The following is a 16,628-nucleotide window of genomic DNA, read 5'->3' on the forward strand; positions in this document are numbered from 1 at the left end:
AATTAGCATTCCTACATGGATAGCCATTCCATTAGTGTAGAATTACAAGTGAGTGATGTCTCAATGTGAAACCAAGGCCACACCCCCCAGAATTAACTGGGAATGACTTAGGGGGAACGCAAGTGTCTCTGATGCAATACAAGTGTGTCTTCTGTTTCATCTGAGAGCTGCTTGTTTTACTTTCTATTTGCTTACTAAGAAATCTGTTGGCAGGTTCTGACAAGGACAGTCCAACATTTGCCAACAGAAACATGGCAGGATTCAGTGTGTATTTCCTGTTAAGTAAGAATGTCAGTTTGAGGCAAACAGGAAAACAAGTCTTTCCACTGGAAGGCGATTTTTAAGAATTTGTCTGAGCAAGACAACCTTTTTAAGATAAGAGAACAGGGTAAATCTAGCAACAACAGAAAAAAATTAAATAAATATTTTTCCTCTGAACGCCTCTAGGAAGATGAATCTTCTCATTGAGCCTCAGTATGTTGGAAAGTATCTTGTATAAACTCTTAGTTGAAATTGTTTCATGTGTCTTGCTTAGAATGAAGAGCCCTAGGCAATATAGCCCCCTCCATGACCAACAATGCCCTCTGAAATTAATCTGGAATATGAAGGATGGTGTCAGGGAAAAGTTTTCTCCTATTGAGCAGAAATACTGCATAGGGAGCGGAAAAGGATTAGCTGCTGTGAACCAAGGCTTCTGTTCCTTTAGCTGTCAGCTCCACTGGAGAGCTTCAGGCATTCCAAATCTGGAAAATAAAAGCTGTGCTGTGGGCTTCAGGTTCTTTTGTTACTCAGACAGCTGCTAATCGTCCTGCTGTGTTAGGAACCAATGAGACAATGCTGTAACATTTAGCTTTCTGACATCCAAGGCATCTAGATCAGTCCCCAATTAAAGATGTATTAATCACAAAGACTCTGAAAGCCAGGATGATAGATGCACCCAGTAAATCTTTGCTCTTGCCTTTTACTTTCACACTCAGGTTTCTACATTTACAGGCAGAAGTGCTTAAAAGCCTACTCCAGAAACTGACCAATAAAAAGCCTTGTTCATTACTCTCTATCAGATGCTTGACGATTTCCTATGCCTGAAAAGCCTTTCAGAAAGAGGTAAGACATTGATCATTCTGCTAAAAGAGGCTGCCTGTTTCAATAAATAGATCCACTGAGGCTGCTGTCATCTTGACTTTTAAGTGTGATAACTAATTCAGGAGTATGGTGGCTTTGCCGCTTGCTACAGGGATATCCAAATTGTCTGCGTAGTTTTAAAAAAAAGCCCTTAGATAAACCTAGGAAAATTCAAGGAACAAAATATTAATAACGCTAATACTAATAATACTAATAATCTCCTCCAAGTCAGGCCAAGTCACCCTCAGGTCATGGCCCCAGTGACAGTGAATAAATTATGTTCAGATACCTGGAACAACAGAAAAGGGTATGTGTTGGATGAAGCCCCTTGAATTCTGTGCTTTGAAATTTATGTTCATGAAAGCCTCAAAGTTACTTCTTCACATTGGTTTCCATTTCACAAGGGCATTGAAGATAGCCTTATTAAATTCTCCATCAAAGGGTATCATCCATATCATTTGCTGTGAATAAGTGACCTGGTAATCAACCCCAAAACAAAGAAAAAAAATTACAAAATAAAAGCAGATAGCCTGACTGATACTATCATACAGACCAAGAATCCAATTTCTTTTTTTCATCCTTATATAAAATTTTCATAGGAGGCATCTAATTACTCTAATACAAAATAAAGAGAAAAAGCCTCAACACATGAGGCTCATGTAACCTCAGAAAAACAGCATTGGCCATTCTGACTTATGGCAAATCTACTGAAATTAGATTCCTATTTTTAATTTCTGAGGTTAATGGAACCCGTAAGAGACAAGTACATTATTCGCAAGGTGCCAGGTTGGTGCCAGCTCAAGGGACTGACTTCCTTGGCTTTCAATGGAGCCTGAATATATCATGAATAACTCCGTCCCCATCACTGTCTCAGTGACAGTCCACCGTCTCCCAAGTTGAAAGATAGGAAGTCAATTAGTGTCACTTATGAGGTGAACACCTGTCGACTAAGACCTGGACTGAGACCAATTCCATTACCATAGCCATTCAATGGCTGCCAGATGGTCAGGCCTTGGACCACTTATGATGCAGTCCAGATACAAGAAGACGACCTAAAGACAGAAAGGTCCAGAGTCCCATTAATCATCTCCTGAGCCATCCCATTCCCAATCACATATACAGTTGGAACATGATACCTATTCTTCCTAATGGTTATTTTAAAAGACCTCATGAGCTGCTCAAAAACAAAAACAAAAAAGTCATGGCGACCCTAAACTGAGTATATAAGCTCCATAAATGGTAAGCATTTTCACCAGCCATTGTTATTTTTATCTTTGAAATTACTTTTTAGTAACTCATCTTTCTTTCTGTTATTACATTTTGAAACACATAGGCAGAAAAGAGGAAAAAAACAGAGATGAAAAATATCTGACAAAGAATAAAGTGGAGCATGAAATTACAGGCTACAGATGATCACTGACAGGATGAGATAGGCAGAGGAAACATTCCAATACAATTTTGGTTGCAAATCTATGTGTTGTATGCTACTCGGAACTTTTCCAAGTCCAAATGTTGCTTGGCTGAAAGAACAATGGCTAAATACTGAGAAGTGATGGCCATGGATGGTGAAGTAGAAGGTTACAAGTAGAAAGAGAGACAGAGAGAGAAACAGGAAGAAGACCAACCAGGTGAAGTACTGAGGCTCCCCATCTTATTTTCAGTTTGGTTTCACTATATGGAAGTCTGGGAAAGTTCTGAACACAGAGAATCATACTCAGGGGACAATATCCACGAACCATAGCATGCTGAGGAACTGGGGTTTAATACTACCTATGGAAGCCTTCGTTTTATTTGTAGCCAAACCTTTCTCGTTCAGTTTCTTGCTGGCTATATAGACAAGCATAAAGAAGTGACTGGTAAGGGCGGAGTAGAGATACAGAGACCTTGGGGTTCAATGACAACCAGCATGTTTTAAAAATGCTTCATATATAACTGGTCACCACATGCTATGCTCTCAAAAAATGTAGCAATGAAATGGTATTCTTGCAGCCCTCCTATTTGAAACTCTATCTTTTTGGCAATTCTTTTGAAAGCTATGATAGAGGTTAAAAAAAAAAGAGCATAATTTATGAGAAGGGATTTTAAGCTTGGGAATTGCCAACCAAAGAATTAATTTTTTTTTAAATTTGGGGGTATCAGCCAGAAACTAAACTGTTATGTGCCAGAGTTTAAACTCCTATAGGCATTATAAGACTAAGGCTGAGAACAACCGAGATGTGAAATTTTAAAATATTATTAAGGCCAATAAATGTCTCCAACTGGGTCTGTGCTTGAGAATCCAAGATGACTTTTGTAGTCATAAAGAATAACAAAGAATGTATTAGGAAAGTTATAACTGTTTTAGGACCTGATTATTTTTAAAACTAGGAGGTTCACAGCATCTCGCTGGGGCCTTTCTAACACAACTTGCTGAAGTGTAAAATTCAGTATTACTAGCTCCAACCAGGAATCAATCTGTAAATATCAGAAGGACCTCATTAGAACAACATTTCACCCATAAATAGTCCCACAGCGTGGTCTCTAAGAAAGATGTTGGAGCAGGGCTCCATTACACTATGAGCAGTTTTATGAATGTTATTTCGTGTGTGTTCTAAAATAGGAAGGAAGGAAGAAAAGAGAAGGAGTGAAAGCCATCATCCAAAGAACTCATACAGTTAAGGTTAAACCCTTGAAGAGTTAACAGTGAGATGCTTCCCATCTATCCATCTCCCCAAACAATACACTTTTACATCATATCAAGATTCCTTAAATATATTACCAGCCTCTTAGAGCCACACCTTAATGAGTTGACTAATCAGCATTGATGTATACAAGGAGGGCTGTGAACATAACTTATGCTTTTTAAAATCTATGACCACGGTTCTGGTTATAAAGACACTCAATGTTCGTAGGGCAAGATTCTGCTGTATTTGTACTTCTTGCTTTCGATGGAAAACAAAGCAAGAAGGGTCCTGATTACATACTGTAATGGCAATCCTACTCCTATTTTAAATGGGGAAAATGAGATGATGTTAGCCAGAGGGCCCCCAACCCCAGGGTCTGGTCCCCGCTACAGGTCCGCGGCCTGTTAGGAACCGGGCCACACAACAGGAGGTGGACGGAGGGCTAGCAAGCGAAGCTTCATCTGCTGCTTCCTATCATCGCTCGCATCACCTCCTGAACCATCCCTCCCCCAATCCCCCGTGGAAAAATTGTCTTCCACGAAACCGGTCCCTGGTGCCAGAAAAAGGTTGGGGACCGCTGATGTTAGCAACAAGAACTCCCAAGCCTCCAAAAGCATCCTCCTAGAAAGTTTCCTAAAACCTTGCTCTCCTGAAGCCCTGTAGAATCGGGATCGAATTCAGTGGGTTTCAATGCAAGTAAGGGCTCCGCCAGCAACGCTTAGAATAACCTGCAACTTTCATATATATATAAAAAAAGTCCTTGATTATCTTGGAGAGGGGAAGGAACACTCGATTAAGCTTTCAGCTAGTTGCATATTCAAAATCCCTGCCCTGTTTATATGTTTGCCCTGGCTTTGATAAAGGGACATGGAAGAAGCTGTGCTCTCATCCACTATGCTCAAAATACACACTTATTATGTGTGTATTTTTTAAAAAAAAGGGGGGGGGTGGGTGGGATTCAGGGGGCAGACTTATAGCTTGCAGTACCTTACCTAGACAACACCAACTCTTCAGGGAGCCACTGTGAGCTTGCCCCTTTCAATGCTTGTTCCAATGGATGGATCTTATCCGAGCCTGTTACATACAGCAAACCTGCTGGAGGCGGGTCCCTATTTAGCACCCGCTGTGAAGCTGAAGCTACATTGAAGTTGTGTTTGTATGCACACATCACCGACAAAAGGTTCCTAGATAAGAAACTTTTAAATTCAGCTACCCACCCCCCCAGCCTTCATCAAAGAGGCTTTTTTTGACCAAACTGCCTGAGAAATTCATGTACATAGATTATCATCTAGAAGATGCCAGGCAAAAAGGAGTGGCCCACCCTTCCTCTTTTCCTCCTCTCCCCTTCCCTTCCAAGAAGGGGGGCAAATCCCTACCATTTTCCCCATAAGATATTTTAGATAGATTATGTTTTAGAGAGTAGCTCTTGTGCTTTGTCATAAAGCATATAAAGCACAGGAGAGCCACAGAAGAGCTCCTCGAGGGTGGGCTGACCAATCTATCAGAATAGGGAAAGAAGGAATTTAATGTCAGAGCTGTTTCTTCAGCTATGGGTCTATATTGGCAGCCATTCGACTGACTGTTCAGCTAGATTCCAGCACTCTGGGGTACCAACCTTCACATGTGCGACCAAGATCATTAGTGACCTTTCCCAATGAAAGCCACGGTATTCACGAGGCAAGTGATGTGTGCCACCATCTCTGTTTCTGTTACTGCAGTTTTGGGGCAACCAATGGAAACTTTTCCATTCTTCTGGCACAAGCTAAGCAGGAAAACATTTGTGTGGGTGCGCGCGCGCGTGTGTGTGTTGGGGGGTGAAAGGTAGACAGAGGGGGACGATCCATTAAAAAAAGATTTTTAATACTCATAGAAATAGCTACGTAAGGTATGCCTATCTTGACAGATTTAAAGTGTAAAACCTAAAAGAAATCCTCACGAGTCTTTACCTGAAGGTAACACAGAAAATGCTCTCTTCTTGTATACCAGCATGAAAACAGCACACACGGACACGGAGTTTCAGAGAAGGCTCTGTACAGCAGGGTGACAGGGACAGGTGTTTTAATAGTCTCTGCAGATTTAAGATCTCTCAATGCAGGATTAGTCCTGCAGCACGGCTCTTGGTTTTCCCCGTGTTTAAAGAAAAAAACTCTTTAAAGACATCAGTATGGGGTTAGTGAAGCTTTGATAGAAGTTTCTCTGGATCTTTTTGTTGATGTTTAGTTGCAAACTGGACCCTAGAGAGTCTCTGCTGGCTCCTCTGAGGAGACAGTCATTCATTCAGCCAGCTGGAGTGAAAACTAGACAATTTAGAAGCTCATCCAGAACCTTTGCTAGCCCTGCGCTATTCATTTCTCATCTCAGTAGAGTACTTATTTTTCAGATCTCTCGATGGCTTCTCCGGAGGGTGTAAAAGTTGGCCATCGTGTCCGAAGGAACAAGCATAACACTAAGGAATGAAAAGCAAATCAGCATTAAGACTGTCAAGCGTTTAGGGTGAACGCTGGTGAACTGATTTCCCTTCTCACAAATGAACATGTGTGTATACTTATGTAGGAGTGAAGGGAAAAGAATTAGGAAGAATAGTGCTCTCAGTTCTGGGCGTATAAATAAAACTTTCATTTTCTTAGAGTGAAATATTCACCTCTTTAAAAATGCAACCCAGTTTTTACTTATATGCAATAATTACCACTAGGCTCTACCGACATACTATTTGTCCGTGCTGCTCAGTCAACCTTGAAGCTGGGTAATTTAGTAGGTTCTTTTGGAAGGCTTTTTATTTTTCTTCCCCACCAAGACTTGTGGCACCCACCCTGAATACAAATTCTTGGACCCTGGTGCCACGCACAAGAAGCTGTACCGTTGTCTATCTACCGGTTTATTTTATTCTTCATCATGATCATAATTAGTGAGCATGCGTAATAATTATCGGGGTGGCAACAATATTCCATAGGCATGAAATTATTTTATGTATAAAGTTAGAATCAAGACTGTTCTCTTTAAGAAAAAAAAAATCGTACTGCGTATTTTTAAAATGTATATTTCCTAGGCATTACGAAATTGAACCAGGAGCCCATGGCTGGATCAGAGCTGTTAATGAGAAAACCACAGCCTGGCTTCTCTGAAACCCACTGTGTGCTTGTTTAGGCCTATAATGACCCCGGCACAGAAAGGACTCTCCCACCAGCTTCCACCTTAGAGGTCCTAACGATTGCATACCAACCGTTGAGGATGTACAAACAACTTTTCAGCAAAATTTCTCAGTGGAATTGTTTACAATTTGTTTGAAGAATTTTAAAATGTGTCTTTAGAAAGATTTCTGACTTAAAGATTTCACTAGTTTCATCATGTGTTTTTCCTTTACATTTCTTAGGAGTAAGAAAAAAAAATCATCACTTATTTGAGATCAAAGGCAAACGAGACATCACCTCAGTGAGGGAGCAACCTTAAAAAGCAGCACAGATGATTATCTTAAAAAATGCTGCCAGCATCTAGGAACCATACAGCAGTGCTAAGAATGCATGTTTTCAAGAGAACCGGAACTCTGCCCCCTCAGAACAGTCCCTCGAGCACGTGCCACATTCTATATTTAAACCTGAGTGTTATAAAGCAGAAACTAACACCCCATTGTAAAGCAATGATACTCCGATAAAGACGTTTAAAAAAAACAAAAACCAAAACCTGAGTGTCACTGGGAAAAGATTTGTGGTACAAGAAAGTAAAGGCGCGTTTGAAATCCTAATTATTTTTGTGAAATCTTGTTCATAGAGTCAAAACCTCTAGAAAGAAGCTGTCTTGCTAAATATCAAAATTGTTTCCAACGTGAGATGAACCGAAATGTCAATCCATCCCATCCTTTGCCGGAGTAGTTTCTGACAAATGACAGCAGCATTTCAACCTCTTCTCATCGGTCCTTTCCAACTAGAGGGGTAACAATTTGAAGTAAGATTTCCAAATAATGAGTTTAAACTTTTTTTAAGGCAATGTTAATTGGATACCTGCTAGAAGCTGGGCATGTGATTTCACATTTGATCTTCACTATAAACTTGCGAGGATTAAATAGGCTGATGTGATGTGGGTAATGGTTAAGAACATGGACCCTAAAGCCAGTTACCTCCCAGCTCAAGGACTGGCTCTGGCCCAGTGCCTGATTTTGTAAATAACGTTTTATTGGGACACAGCCACGCCCACTTACATATTGTCTATGGCTGCTTTTGCTTTACAAATGCAGAGTTGCATGCTGCAATGTCGTCCCCTTTTGATTTAGTACTCCAGAGCAGGGAATGGCAAACTTTTTCTGGAGAGATCTAGATGGTGAATATGTTTGCTGTGCAGGCAACTCTGCCAAAGGAACTCCGCTCTGCTGTGGTTCTGGGAAAGCACTCTTAGGCAACACACACACACAGATGAGTGGGCCTTTGTTCCAATAAAACTTCTTTACAGACACTGACGTTTGAATTTTATATAATTTCCAAATCTCACAAAATATTATTTTTTGATTATTTTCAGCCCTTTAGAAATAGAAAAAAACATTCTTAGGGGGTTTCAAAGCGGGGGATCGGGATCTGGCCTCTGGTTTGCCAACCCCTGCTCTAAAGCGCTAACAGAAGCCAGATACTTGTCCCTCAAAAATATCAACAGGTATTTCCTTGATCTGCTCCTTCCTGTTTAAGCTTATAGGAAATCCCGATCCTTCACATCTCATTTGGGTTTAGCAACCTGTTACCATTCTGCTTGTGCTTTCTGCTTGTTAATTTGATCTCGAACCACACTCGAGGCTCATCCAGCGCTGACCCTCCCCACCAGCTATAGGCCAGAACCGCTCCAGTATGACCCTTGCACTACATCACCTTTCCTATTAAGCCAAACTGGACTTCTTGCAATCTCTACTTTCTTCTTGTTTCTTGGCACTTTTAGGCACAATTACACAATAGTCCCATGCAACTAAGGGGCAGGATTTTATATATTGAAGCTAAGGAAGCTTGCATGGGCCCTTTCCAAAGCTTGATTCTTCATTTGATATGTGTAGATGTGTAGGTTTTTTTCCTGAAATCACACAAAAATTGTCTAAGCTTCAGACTCCACCAAACCTGCCCCACTCTATCATGCCTGGAGCACACTGCTTAACACAATTGCTCTAAGATGTTTCCCTTTCTTCCAGCATCTCCTTGAAGCTGTCCTCTCACCATCTAGAAGACAGGTAGCAATTATACCCAGTGGGGATGAGAATTCCCACCGCTCCCCATTATCCCACTCAAATAACATAATATGTCTAATTAAAAGACAGCCAAGAAAGAGAGAATGGGAACTTACCAGTTGAGTAATAAAAGACAGAATGCCCCTTGTACTTAGTTATTTTCTTTTCTCTTCTCATTATTTTGGTTTTATTAACTTTATCACTACTTGACCAAGAACATTCAGTGATTGTTTTTACTGTAAATAAATGTGTTAATCCACAGACGGGTATTGAATATCTGTGCTGTGCCGTGGCATTACAATGAGGTTCCTGCCACTTTATCGTCAATGCGGTATTTTCTTGCAGTTTTCTTAATGGTCCATCCTAGGGAACAAGGCCGGTCTGACAAGCAGCACCAATTCATCTGATGACAAAGCAACTAGGATTCCTCACAAGAGGCCCCAGAGGGCCTTTTATAACTGTCTATCCTCTGAGAATAGTGCTGCGGGCCCTGTGTTCCCAGCATGGAGCGATGGAACCAAACAAAGACAGGTCGGGGATGGAACTCTGAGAAGGTGGGCATTGCTATGAAGTCATAAAATCTGGTTTTCAAGCATGGCACTAGAGCAGAGTTTCTCAATCTTGGCACTATGGACTTTTCAGACCAGACGCTTCTTTGTCGCGGGGCAGTCCTGTGCGTTCTAGGATGTTGAGCAGTGTCCCTGGACTTCACCCAGTAGATGCAATAGCACTCCCCCTCCTCCTAGTTTTGACAACCAAAAATGTCTCCCCACATTGCCAAATGTCTGGGGAGGGGTGTGGAACACCTATCCGAGAAGTACAGCTTGGAAGGATGGAGGAGAGGCAGGATTCAGATGCGTTCTGATAATTCTGCTGAAGCATTTTTGGAAGGTTTTCTCACTCTTGGAATTGCCTTAAGAGCCAGTTTCTGAACAACATATGGAAATGAAGCCCTACTTCAAGCCCTTGCTTCATTGCTCATGGCTATATTCCTGGAATCACAGAATTTTAAAATTAGAAAAGATCTTAGAGATTAGCTAGGTTCAAATAATTATGTAACCCACTGAATATCTGAACTTGTCCAAACCCAGCGTGTTAAAGATGTCTTGTCACTAGGACATGACATCCGTGCTAAAGAGAGATTATCAGACGTATGTCATTGTAAAGTATCTAGAACAGCATCATATGCAAAGTAAAAGTCAAAATGTTATAGTTGTCCTGGGTGCACCTTGGGGTAAGTAGAGAGTATCAGCCATAGGGGTTCATCACGATTTAAAACAAACAAAAGAACCTAGAGTATGGTCCAGCCCCAGAGCTGGGAGACAGGTGTTGGGGGATGTTTAGGGAGTACAGAGTGAAAACTGGTTCGGTGATATTAAGGTCTACTGCTGGCTGCCATCACAGCATTTTCAGCAAAAAGTCACAGTTTTGTTGCTTGGTCAGGAAAACCTTGTTGCATTTATACAGCATTTCTCTCTCCTAGACACACATCCTGCATTCATTTCCCTAAGATGGTCCACTTAAGTAAAAGTAAACTGAAGGAAAGTCATCTAGAAAACAAATCACCCAGCAGTCTGCTTATTCATTTCTCATAAGCATCAAAACCATCTCTTCCTAAACAAAAGACAGAACAAAAACCATCTCTTCCAAAACAAAAGATGGAAGATGGAGGAAGGAAAAAGAGTTTTCAAGGGTTTCTCATTTTGTTCCGTTTGGACTGCAATGGAGGAAAGTAAGTGTAGGGAGAACATCCATTTTCCTTGTCTGATGTTTTCCTCTGGGGCTACTTCTGCTGAAGCCTCCCCATCCTCGCCTTCTCCTCACCTCTACTTCATGCTCTTGGCCTGGGGGGGTGGGTGGAGGCTTAGGAAGAGGATCTGGGAGAAGTTGTACGTCCTCAGCTCAACCCTCGCTGCTCCCTCGGACCTGCCTCCTTGCACAAAGCATCCGACATTAGGGTGACCTGAGCAGAGCAGGCTCTGTCCTGGCAAGGAGCCTGCAGTCAGCCAGCTGGGTTACATACACTGTCCCTGGGTGACACTGGGGCCGTGTCACCAGAGCCAGCCCTTTTGGCTATAGATACAAAGCTCACATACTTTCATCAGCTGTCCGGCAATAAAGCTGGTACTCTGAGTTCCCTTTTGTCTTGTCTTCTGTGTCAGTAGGGTTTGAACTCAGGAGGGGAGGAAAAAGGTGTTGTTAGCTCCTTAAGACACCAACTGTAAGACTGGGGTTAGAATGGTTTAAATAACCACGTGAGAACACTGGCCCATTCATACCACATCCCACAACTACATGATCAAAGCCCAGTTAGACCCCCATCTCCAGGCTCAGATACTCAGAGTCTGGTCTCACAAATGGGGAGATGCCAAGCTGACTACAGGAATGCTATTAAGTACCTCATAATTTTATTTTATTTTATTTTTTTAATTTTTTTTTTTTTCTTTTTTTGCGGTACGCGGGCCTCTCACTGCTGTGGCCTCTCCCGTTGCGGAGCACAGGCTCCGGACGCGCAGGCTCAGCGGCCATGGCTCACGGGCCCGGCCGCTCCGCGGCACGTGGGATCTTCCCGGACCGGGGCACGAACCCGTGTCCCCTGCATCGGCAGGCGGAATCTCAACCACTGCGCCACCAGGGAAGCCCATAATTTTAAAAGAAAGCAACTTTCTCCTTTTGGGAGCAGGATTCTCCCCAAGTTCAAGTGCCGGCTCTGATATGAGCTTAGGTGAGTTTCACCTTCACGGTGCTGTTCAACTGTGACGGTCTCAGAGGTGGTGATGATAAAACCAGGAATTCTAGGTTTTGTGTTTGTTTTTAAATATGTTACCACGGGTGAGAGAAAGAACCCTGTGAAAACAGAGCAAAAATGCAGACCCATGAAACTTGGTGGCCTCCAGGTGGTTAAAGCTAACATTCATTTAGTCTACGTATTCCTTATAGTGAGACATCATTGCCTAGAGAGGTCCCTAAGGAATTCAATTTAGTGAAATGATCAGAACAACAGCAATTAGAATATAATTGTGTGTACCTAAATATGCATAGGGGAGCTTTGATAGAGTTTATGGTTGCTACATTCATCCAGAATTTTGGCCTACATTATTAATCTGCACTACTATGAAGAAAAGGTTTGTTAGTCAAAGATAAACCATCCCGATGATTTTGAATTAGTGAACTCCAAATTGCTGTGGGATAATGAGACGGCACTGTGCGCACATACGACACTCTGCTAAGCAGGAGCCTTCTGGCCGGCCACATAGGAGGTCTCCTTATTGAAAGATTTATTTTTAATTTTGAACAGCTTCCCAGCATTACCCTTTACGAAAATTAAAATAAGGAGCTGGAATTTTGTCCTATTCAGCAAACCTCCTGGCAGGACTGCTCGCCATGTCAGAGAAAACCTCACGGCGTCAGAGGAATTCCCTGTCCACCATTTCCCTAGATCTAGAAGAATTACACCTACTTTTTAAATAAAACTTTGGCTTTGTTTCCTTCCCAGGCATAATGTTTTTGCACATTTTCTTCTTCTGGAGGATTTTTGGCCTGTCGTCCTTGTGTTCTTTGTGCCTTCTGGCTTGGTAGGGGTTGACATAATCCCTTGGGGCTTGAATCTTTAAATATAGAGTCAGAGAAGTCTCCCCACAAAATCTGTGGGAGCCAAGCCTGTCCTCAGCACATCTCCCAGAGGCTACCCTCCGCCAAAGAGAATGACTTCACCTTGTACAGCCGAGCCTTCAAAGGTCCATTCCTAGTTTTAATTCCATTAAGAACACAAAGTAGTGATGTACTGGAGGATAGCCGGAAGAATACAGGGGGGGCTGAACATAAGAATATTGATTGAATCATAAACCGGATTCTCTAGGGGTGCAAAGACCACTCTGCACCTTCTTGGCTCCCTGTAACTCAGAGACACTCAACATCTTAGGTTTCCCAGGACCTATATGCAATATTTCCATTGCCTTCTTCCAAAGGACAACTAATAAAAAGCTGGCATTCACAGAGTCCTTGTGATGCTAACAAAACCTCCTAAATTGGGCTTCCCTGGTGGCACAGTGATTAGGAATCTGCCTGCCAATACAGGGGACACAGGTTCGAGCCCTGGTCCGGGAAGATCCCACATGCCGCGGAGCAACTAAGCCCGTGCGCCACAACTACTGAGCCTGTGCTCTACAGCCATGAGCCACAACTGCTGAGCCCGTGTGCCACAACTACTGAAGCCCGTGCGCCTAGAGCCCATGCTCCACAACAAGGGAAGCAACCGCAATGAGAAGCCCACGCACAGCAATGAAGACCCAAAGCAACCAAAAATAAATAAATTAATAAATTGATTTAAAAAATAATTTAAAAAAACCCCCCAAACCTCCTAAATCATACTAGCCTTTGTAGAGAAATAAAAGCGATGACCACAACAGTGTTCACATCCTAGAAGTGCAGAAATAAAAGGCAAAAACATAACCAGAGGATCTGTTCACACCACATATTTTTAAAGACTGGTCACATCTGTGTAACTGAAACTACCTTCTGGGAAGATCTGCCAGTCTAGCACCAATTCAAAAATCTTCCCTCTGTCTTAACTTTTTATTTATTCTAGAGAGTTCAGGGAAAAGTGGAAAAAGAATGACTTTGGATTGGGATACTGGAATACTTCTAACTATGGAGTCAATTAGTACAGATATATTTTACTTAACTATTGAGTGCACTTACTGAAACATTCATCTAAGGGAGAAGTGCAGTAAGAGGCGATAGGATTGTTGGCAATTTATGATCCTTTTCTGATGAAGTGGGTTGTTCTTAAGAGCTTCACAAAAGGATAAACCACAGTCCTGTTTTCCTCCTCCCCTTTAAATCCCCAGAAATAAGTAACACGGAGATGGCAATGTGAAACATGTGGTAGAAATCCAGAATGGAAAATTATCATGAGAAAGTGTGGAAACTTCTTTGGGGGAAGAATGGGAGTAAGTGGGTCAGGAGCAGAGCCTAGAAATCTAGATTCTAATTCACACTTTGGAATATCTGATATTCAAGATGGGATAACAGTTCTGCAATTACCTCAGCAGAAACTCTCCATGAACAGAAAATGCTTTCCAGTCATCTGAATTAGAAGAGGAAAGTGATGCAGGAAACAAGGTAAATTAACTCTCCTCCTCCACCTGTCAAGTGTGAATTTAACTATGAAAGTGGCTACAAAAGTAGGATGTGTTTGAAGGAACATTTTGTCAGCCACACAGAGCAAGCTACCCATTAAACCATTCATTGTTCACAGGCTAACCACCTGGTGATTCCAATAAAGACCCATGTCAATTATTTTTTAATTTTTAAAATAAAAAAACAAGATCAAAACTACATCCACTAATGCTGTTGTTGGAAAATACAGCAAACGCCAATATAGCACTCTGTGTTGGTAAAAATCAATTTTATATTCCTAAATAATATGTAAATACGCTGATATCTGACCATGACCTTGTGACTAAAATGGCCAAGACGCACCCCTTACAAGAGAAGTCTAGCATGGAGTGACCCAACCCAATGTCATCTGTTTTCAACCAGACACTGTCTTAGCCTTCACTTAATCTCCACCACCTAGTAGAATGCATGTTACACCGTTGGTATCCAAAAAAATATCTGCTGAATGAATAAACATCCTTCTAAGTATCTTTTGTATTATAATGCAGCTCACAGGTTTACGATTAGATCCCTGTAGTTCTTCAACTGGAGAACTTTAGCATCCTTCATGGATAGCGACACAAGCTCTTTCTCTATAAATGTTTAGATAAACGATAAAGTGGATCCAATCCCTACCTGCTTGGTTGGTGGTCACAGTGACGGACACAGATTGGTCTGGGCTAGGGTTATACTTGGACACGCCATTCACTGCCCAGATTTCAAACGTGTAGTTGGTATGAGCCAGGAGGTCAGTGATGGAGACCTTGGTGGACTTCAGTCCGTTCTGCTGCGGGGTGTAGTGGACCCCACTTCCGCAGGGTCGGCACTTGCTGGAGTCACCTGTTCCACATTTCTTGCACACGACATTGTAGGAAATATCCTGGCGGCCACCCGTGTTCTGAGGACTGCTCCATTCCAAGTTCACTGAAGTCTCGTTGACATTTGAAATCAAGTTTAGAGGAGCAGATGGTGGACCTGGAGAAAGAAAAAAACAAAACAAAACATACTATCACATCAAGAACTGAAACTCGCCTCTGGAATCTCTTGGAGCTTATATTCTTCTCTGCAGCTACAAGAAGCAAGATGGTCCTGTTTGGCAAAGAAAGCCAAAAGCAAATCAAGCCAGCAAAAATCTTTTAAAAGAGCAATATGATAGGGAATTCCCTGGCGGTCCAGTGTTCAGGAGTCCATGCTTCCTCTGCAGGGGGCACACGTTTGATCCCTGGTCGGGGAATTAAGATCCCACAAGCCATGCAGCCAAAAAAATTAAAGAGCAATATGATTGAAGGCTGTATGTGTGAGTGTCGTTCTCCTTCCTGAACAAACAAATGTAGCATTGACTGCCACTCTGAGACTTGAAACAACTCTATATCAAATGGGCTCCAAGCCTGACTTTCCCTCTGAAGTGGCCAGGCTTTTTTTCTCATAACTTATCTAGTCTTAATCTAATCATCTGAAAGATGGGTATACGAATGTGTTTCTAATTCCCAGGGCTGTTGTGGGACTCTGGTAAATTAATAGTTATATACCACTTCTGAAGATAAATGATGATTCCTAAGTACAGTACATCACCAATATGGAATAAAATTAACTGCACTGTATAAATACGCCTCTTCAGTCTGACATGGCAGTTCAGAGTTAAGCTAATTATGGGTAATTAAGTAGGAACTGGTTTAACCTGGTTGCAGAGATGTCGAAGGTACAGTTGTTGAGAAATCTCAACTCCAGGGCAGGGATTGTGCAAAGACTCCCAAGACCCCATGTCCTGTCCTTCAACTGACCAGGGCTGCACCAGGCTCTTCTTATGATACACATTTCCACTGACGTCAAACGTTTTCAAAATATGTCTGGTGGCAGTGGCTGTTTTGAAACAGAACTGATTGCAAACAACATAAATGGTTGGTTTAAAAATAGTAACAATAAATAAGACCACAGACTCATGATGAACCATCTCGATTCTTGCTGTAGATTAGTCTCTAGGCCAAGATGTTATGACACAAACTGTCTTCAGGGAGAAGAATCAGGGTGAAACAGAAAAGGGGGAATTTTTCTAGTCTGAGCTGATTCCAAAGGTCTAAAAGATACCTGCTGCACTCTAAGAAAAAATATTGATTCACTGCAACAATTGGAAGGTTCTCTCTTTTCTTTCCTCTTTCCCATTTTGGTGTTCCAAGAAAAGAGCCAAAGCAAGTTTCTATGACAATCTGAGGCTCTTGCTTATTGTTTCTATTCTACTTTTAATATATTTGTAATGACTGCTTTCAGGGAAATGTGTCCATGTTCCCCAGAAAAAGGAGTTTAACCAGAAGCCTGCATGAGGTCAGGAGAAGCTTTACGTAGTCAACCATAATGGAATATACTATTCCAGACTAGCCATTGCCAGAGAATTGGAAGAGGTAACTTTTACGAATAAGGAGTCATATTCAGTATTTATTACTTAGTTCACAGTGATGAACGGCTAAAGGATTTTGGTAATAATATTGAATAAG

At 41.8% G+C, this 16,628-nt stretch overlaps 1 protein-coding gene across 4 annotated transcripts in view; it reads right to left on the reverse strand.

Moving 5' to 3' along the window:
- The window catches only part of EPHA4 (EPH receptor A4), a 135,174-nt gene that overhangs the window by 40,366 nt on the left and 78,180 nt on the right, over positions 1-16,628 (reverse strand). For 3 of the 4 annotated variants that reach the window (XM_007101339.3, XM_055090146.1, XM_055090147.1), the window contains exon 5: positions 14,776-15,114. In XM_007101339.3, the coding sequence (XP_007101401.1) occupies positions 14,776-15,114 (339 nt within the window). Of the gene's footprint in view, positions 1-9,869; positions 9,972-14,775; positions 15,115-16,628 lie in introns of those variants that run through there. The other variant, XM_055090151.1, reaches the window with a different exon arrangement.

Source organism: Physeter macrocephalus, chromosome 2, assembly GCF_002837175.3.
Source record: "Physeter macrocephalus isolate SW-GA chromosome 2, ASM283717v5, whole genome shotgun sequence".
NCBI classification, from domain to species: domain Eukaryota; kingdom Metazoa; phylum Chordata; class Mammalia; order Artiodactyla; family Physeteridae; genus Physeter; species Physeter macrocephalus.